This window comes from Camellia sinensis, chromosome 7 (genome assembly GCF_055761805.1).
Source record: "Camellia sinensis isolate YWXY chromosome 7, ASM5576180v1, whole genome shotgun sequence".
Taxonomy (NCBI): domain Eukaryota; kingdom Viridiplantae; phylum Streptophyta; class Magnoliopsida; order Ericales; family Theaceae; genus Camellia; species Camellia sinensis.
Window position 1 is genome coordinate 26,894,543 of NC_138967.1, and position 5,971 is coordinate 26,900,513.

At 37.6% G+C, this 5,971-nt stretch overlaps 1 protein-coding gene across 1 annotated transcript; it reads left to right on the plus strand.

Annotated features, from left to right (window-relative positions):
- The first annotated feature begins 760 nt into the window (after positions 1–760).
- LOC114322335 (protein ACCELERATED CELL DEATH 6-like) lies at positions 761–4,374 on the plus strand. Its single transcript, XM_082880549.1, has 7 exons — positions 761–941; positions 1,053–1,227; positions 1,326–1,393; positions 2,983–3,296; positions 3,395–3,505; positions 3,656–4,087; positions 4,264–4,374. Exons 1-7 carry the CDS (start codon positions 761–763, stop codon positions 4,372–4,374), a joined length of 1,392 nt encoding a protein of 463 aa, XP_082736675.1.
- The last annotated feature ends 1,597 nt before the right edge of the window (positions 4,375–5,971 follow it).

The window sequence follows — 5,971 nt, forward strand, 5'->3', positions numbered from 1 at the left end:
TAATATCACATGATATCCGAGGACCATTCAATAATTTTTTTCATTTTAAGGATTGTTTTTCAGATACAAAGCTTTTCCATATAACTTGTGTTGAAAGTGTTGCTATAGAAATACTATATACCATGAAATGTATCCCAAATCGAATTGGTGAGATATGGGTTACACTTATAATGATTGTGATTGCTAGATTTTTTTTTTTTAGTTGGTGTCACTATTATTCATGATGTAAAGTAGTGACTATTGTACGATTCGTGAGACTTATTTCGAGTTCTATTTTGATGATCTAAATATTCAAATTTTAGGAAACATCAAGAATAATATACCTCTAAAAAAATAAGTTGATCGAATATCAATAACTTTTTCATTAAATCACATCTATATGAAGAAAAAAAAATAAGTATGTATGTATCTAATTAAACATAAATTTGATTTGAAGAAAGGTTATTAATATTCAATTAATTTGATTTTTCAGTATATTCTTCTCGGCATTCTTAAAATTTGAATTGTTCAAATCAACAAAATAAGATCCAAAATGAGTTCCACGAACTGCACAACGGTCACTGCTGTGCAGGATGCCAAATTTTTTTTTCCTCGTTAATTTTTCTCGGCGTTGTATTGTTGTTGAGCATTGCTAAACTGCTACATTGTCGAGCATTGCTAATCTACTACCCACTCCTCTCAATAAACAACATATATATATATATACAAATGCAAAAGCAAGCTAATTAAGTTCCAAAAACAATATAGAGAGCAGTCAGACATGGATCCTGGTTTATACAGAGCTGCCAAGGAAGGCAACATTGTTGTCTTGGAGCAATATGTTGACCAACTTGAAGCCGAGGTCACCCCAAACAAGAACACTGTCCTCTACATTGCAGCCCAATTCGGCAATTCACAATGTGTCCGAGAGATCCTAAGCAAGAATTCGTCGCTGTTAAATCGTCAGAATGCAAAAGTCGACACCGCTCTTCATGTTGCCGCAAGGGAGGGACACTAGGACATAGTCAAATCACTCATTGAATGTGCAACGTCACTGGATCATGATCTTGTAGAGATAGAAAGCGGCTCTGAAATCACCAAGAAGATGTTGAGGGCGACAAATGATGATGGAGACACGGCCTTACAAGACGCTGTGAGGTATCGTCACCCTGATCTTGCCATATTAAAACCGTTCAAACTACAACCAAAACCCGATCTGGTCAGGCTGTTGATTGAAGAAGATCCTGGGTTTACATACCGGGCAAACAATGCCGATGAAAGTCCGCTTTACATTGCTGCCGGGAGAGGGTACCTTGAAGTGGTGTCCGATATCTTGAAACTTGCAGAGCACCGGCTTATGGTGGCCCTGCTGGTAGAACAGCTTTGCACGCTGCAGTAATTTCTAACAATGAAGGTATATATATGGAGTAAGGATCCTCTAGAATTTTTTTTTTTTTTAAAGTTTCCTAGAGTGGTGCATTGTGTGGTTGAGATTTAATGACAAGTCACATTAACATTAAATCTCAACTACATAATACACCACTTTAGGAAACTTTAGAAAAAAAACACTCTAAAAGATCATTGGTGATATATATGTAGCGGTAAAGCGAATCCATAATATGTATATGGGGCCTGTATTTTTATGCATCAATCAAAAAAGATAAAATTCAAATAAAAAAATATGATTATAAAAATTTAAAAAGATAAAATTTAATATTATTCTTTTATATATTTTAACCATAAATGTTTCAAACTCTTAATAAACCTTTATTATTTCACCTACAAGAATGTGAAATGGAAGTGTCAATTTTTTATTTGTCGCATGCTCGATCATGTGAAACTCTACTTCTTAATCATGTGAAACTCTACTTCTCATCACATCATTGTGGGTATATTTGGGAGTCACAAACGTGAGTCTCTAGCGTTACTTTATACAAAAATCCAGAGTTATAACATTAAAGAAAAATTGAACAAATTATATCAGTGTTTCACTTAAATATTACTGTTCTTATATTTTTAGTTGCAATTAATTCAAATATTGAGATTCAATTTTGAAGTAAAATCACTTATTTAGATTCAATAAATTTTTCTATACAGTCTAGGAAGCATAATTAAATAAAGAGTTTATTTTACTTTTTACTCCATCAAATTATCTATTTAGTCCCCAAATTATAAATTGAGTCTACTAGGTCCTTAAAAGTATATAAATCAAAGCCTATTTAGGCCTCATTTGGCAATATCACTTTTTAGCTAAAAAACAAAAAGTTAATAAAAAAATCAAAAAGCCAACAACAAATATTAAAAAGTTAAAGATTTCTTTTTCTCTCTACTTTTTGCACATCTTTTCATGAAAAATCAAAAAGTCATTCCAAACATACTAATTTTTTTTATTCCCAAACGTGGCCTTAGTTCATGAACTATCGATTCAATCTATTAATTTCCTAAAGTATTTAATTCAAACTTATTTAGCCCCTGAAAAAATTATAAAAATAAAATATAAGCCATAAATATTATAAATTATTAAAAGATCCTACCAAATTAAGATTGTACTGCAAAAAATTAATTTTAGATTTTGTTTCAATTTAGTTCAATTGACAATAACATTAAGGTTATTACGGAAAAAAAAATGTTGGGTTGGTTGAGATTAATTGATTGAGTTGATCAAATATATAATTTTGCCCCTAAAAATATGACTCATGACGCTTATGTACGTATTTTCTATAAAATAATGTTTTATTAGTTTTAATCAATTAGACCAAATTGAGACAAAGTAAAGAAAAAATCGTGGTCAAATTCAAGCCAATTACAATTATAGAAATCAAAATGACACGAGGGCAAAAGTAGGATTACTCGTGTAATTTTCCCTCAGATTTATGAAGCAGGGATGTAAGGGTAAGGAATTGCAGAGAAAATTTTGTCCCCATGTTTTAGGAAGATAGGAAGCATTTTCTTTGTTCAGGTGGTTTTCATCTTTGCTATTGCTTTTGCTAAATTGTACTCCAGGAGGCACCAAAACATTGTTGGATTGGAAGAAAGATTTGGCCAAGGAGCCAGACGTGCATGGCTGGACATCACTTCACTATGCTGCGCTGTTCGGTCATGTACATAGGGCTAAACAGCTACTAGACTCGGATAAATCCATTGCATACCTTATTGCAGACCAAGATGATAATAAGATAGCTCTTCATGTAGCAGCTAGTCAAGAACATGTTAGTGTAATTCAAGAGCTTATATCACAATGTCCTGATTGTTGGGAGATGGTTAATCATAAAGGCCAAAATATTCTTCATGTTGCAATGGAGAATGAGAAAAAGATGGTGATTAAATTCATCTTGAAAAATTATTCACTCAGTGGCCTTATAAATCAGAAAGATGTCGATGGGAACACCCCTCTCCACCTCATTGCTACTGGTAGATTGCAATCGACCTCATAGATCACCGAAAAGCAGATAAGGTTGTCTTTAACAAAGGAAACTGGACTCCCCTTGACATATCAACATATTTTGAAACCGCAGCTGTGCAAAAGGTACATCGATGTCAACCCTTAATCCTATCCAGACTGCATAGTCACAGAAGCCTTGTACACACGACTGCAGGGTTGCTTTTTACTTTAATTCACTAAAGTTATTATTTAGATACAATGTTTTTGTAATTGATTGAAGAATGATTATTACAGGTTCTCATAAAAGAAGAATTGGAAGCAGCTGGTGCTACACTAGGTTTGCGAAATGTAATTAGCAAAGATAATGAGGTTTTAGCAAACGAGAAGAAAGAACGCGCTGAATTTAAAAAGTCGATACCCATTGACGTCAGGAAAGCAGGAGATACCCATTTGATAGTGGCTACACTCGTAGCAACCGTGACTTTTGCAGCTGGTTTCACCATGCCAGGTGGCTACAACAGCAACGATGGCCCAAATCAAGGCATGGCGATTCTAACAAAAGAAGCAGCTTTCAAAGCTTTTGTCGTAATAGATTCCATGGCCATGATATTATCCACTTGTGTTGTTTTGGTTTATTTTGCTTCAGCTGATTATGGGGATCAAACTAAGCTTCTGTATCGCTATTCTCTCGCTGCTGGTCTTCTACAGATTGCAACAGGAGCAATGGTATTGGGGGCACACCAGGAAACACAACCAAGCAATAACACAAGAGTTTTAACGTGGTTCGACAAATCGCCTACGTCCACGGGCAGCGGATTTCACTATATTGAGAGAAATGCAAAGATTACAATGGAGACACACTCTCAGACTGTTTTTTCACTATCTTTCAAACCTCCCCTTAGCCTCTCCATTTATACACTGAAGATGGAGCAAGCTGGAGGGCTTGGCTAACACATGGCCAGCTCCTTCTCCACGCCTTTAGTGAGTTGGATGCTGCCCTACCATGTGGATAGCTAGGAGAGTTGATGCCATCCTTTCCCACCATGTGGCAGCCACCCTATGATCACATGGGGTGATCTCTAACAAATCACCCCCTCAACCCATGTAAGTAGTTCGGCTGAATCTTTAGCCCAATCTTCAACAAATCTCCACCTTGGCGAGGATTCTCTTATCTAACATAGTGATCAATTAACACTGTCATACACCCGAAGGTGCTCAGTTCCGAGAGATGTTGACCAAGTCCAAACAATGTTGGAACTTGATCCCAGAAACCACTTTTGTGAGCATATCGGCCGAATTATCTGCAGCACTAATCTTTTGAAGCAGAATATCCCCTTCATTCACAATTTCTCGAATAAAATGGAAACGGACATCAATGTGCTTGGTACAAGAATGATGAACCTGGTTCTTTGCCAAACAAATGGTACTCTGACTGTCACAGTACACCTCAACGTGCTTCCGAACAATACCCAAGTCCTCAATCAATCCATGTAGCCAAATAGCTTCCTTAAAGGCTTCCGTTACTGCCATGTACTCTGCCTCTATAGTAGACAAAGCCACCGTTGACTGAAGCGTTGACCTCCAACTCACCGGCCCTATAGCAAGCGTAAATAAATACCCTGTTGTTGATCGGCGTTTGTCGAAGTCACCAGCATAATCTGAGTCCACATATCCAACCAAATTCTACCGAAGTCGGTTATCTCTCTTGAACTTCAATCCCAGATTAACCGTGCTATGTATGTACCTTGGGATCCATTTCACTGCCTGCCGGTGATCTTTTCCTGGATCATGCATATACCTGCTTACAATACTCACAGCATGTGAGATGTCAGGCCTTGTACAAACCATAGCATACATTAATGCACCAACTACATTTGCATATGGAACTTGTGCCATATGCTTCCTTTTTTCTTCTGTGCGTGGAGACATCGAAACGTTGAGCTTGAAATGAGGGGCCAATGGTGTACTCACAACTTTTGTTTTCCCATTGATGCGAAATCTGTCTAACACCTTTTTCAAGTATTGAGTTTGTGTCAGATGAACCGTGCCCTTCTTCCTGTCTCTCTTGATCTCCATGCCAAGAATTTTCTTTGCTTCTCCCAAATCCTTCATTTCAAACTCTCTTGCTAACTGTGCCTTGAGTTTGTCAATCTTCTCATTGCACTTTGGTGCAATTAATATATCATCTACTGTACGGGGAGCAAATATTCCGGCAAGCCCGTACTCCTTTCTTCCGAGCTCCGTTTATGTCCGATCACCTGCGAGCAAATAACGGTGAGCTACCCGGCGGTATGTGGCCGGAAAAACCCTCCGACGATCAAGTTAGCACACACCTTAGGATAGAGAGAGGAGTGTTTGAGTATAGAAATTTCCTTACAAATTGTTCATCTGCCAGTATGGGGGGCGCAGACATGCTTATATACCTTTTGCGCCCCAAATCCACTCCCTGAGCCCTCTCAACATGTGGCACTGCTATCCCATCTGTCAGCATACACCTTGCTGAGCTCCACCTAACCCAACTGCTTATCCATTCAGCTGGGAGCTCAGCAGCCGGTCAATACCATCTTGGCCATAATCTGCCATGCTGCGCTTCATGCCCAAGTACTCCAA

Excerpts from the sequence above, each read along its gene's own strand:
- LOC114322335 (XM_082880549.1), top strand. The coding sequence starts at position 761 with ATGGATCCTGGTTTATACAGAGCTGCCAAGGAAGGCAACATTGTTGTC. Across the intron at positions 1,228-1,325 it reads TTGATTGAAGAAGATCCTGG|AGCACCGGCTTATGGTGGCC; the intron begins GTTTACATACCG and ends TGAAACTTGCAG. Across the intron at positions 3,297-3,394 it reads TGGAGAATGAGAAAAAGATG|ATTGCAATCGACCTCATAGA; the intron begins GTGATTAAATTC and ends TGCTACTGGTAG.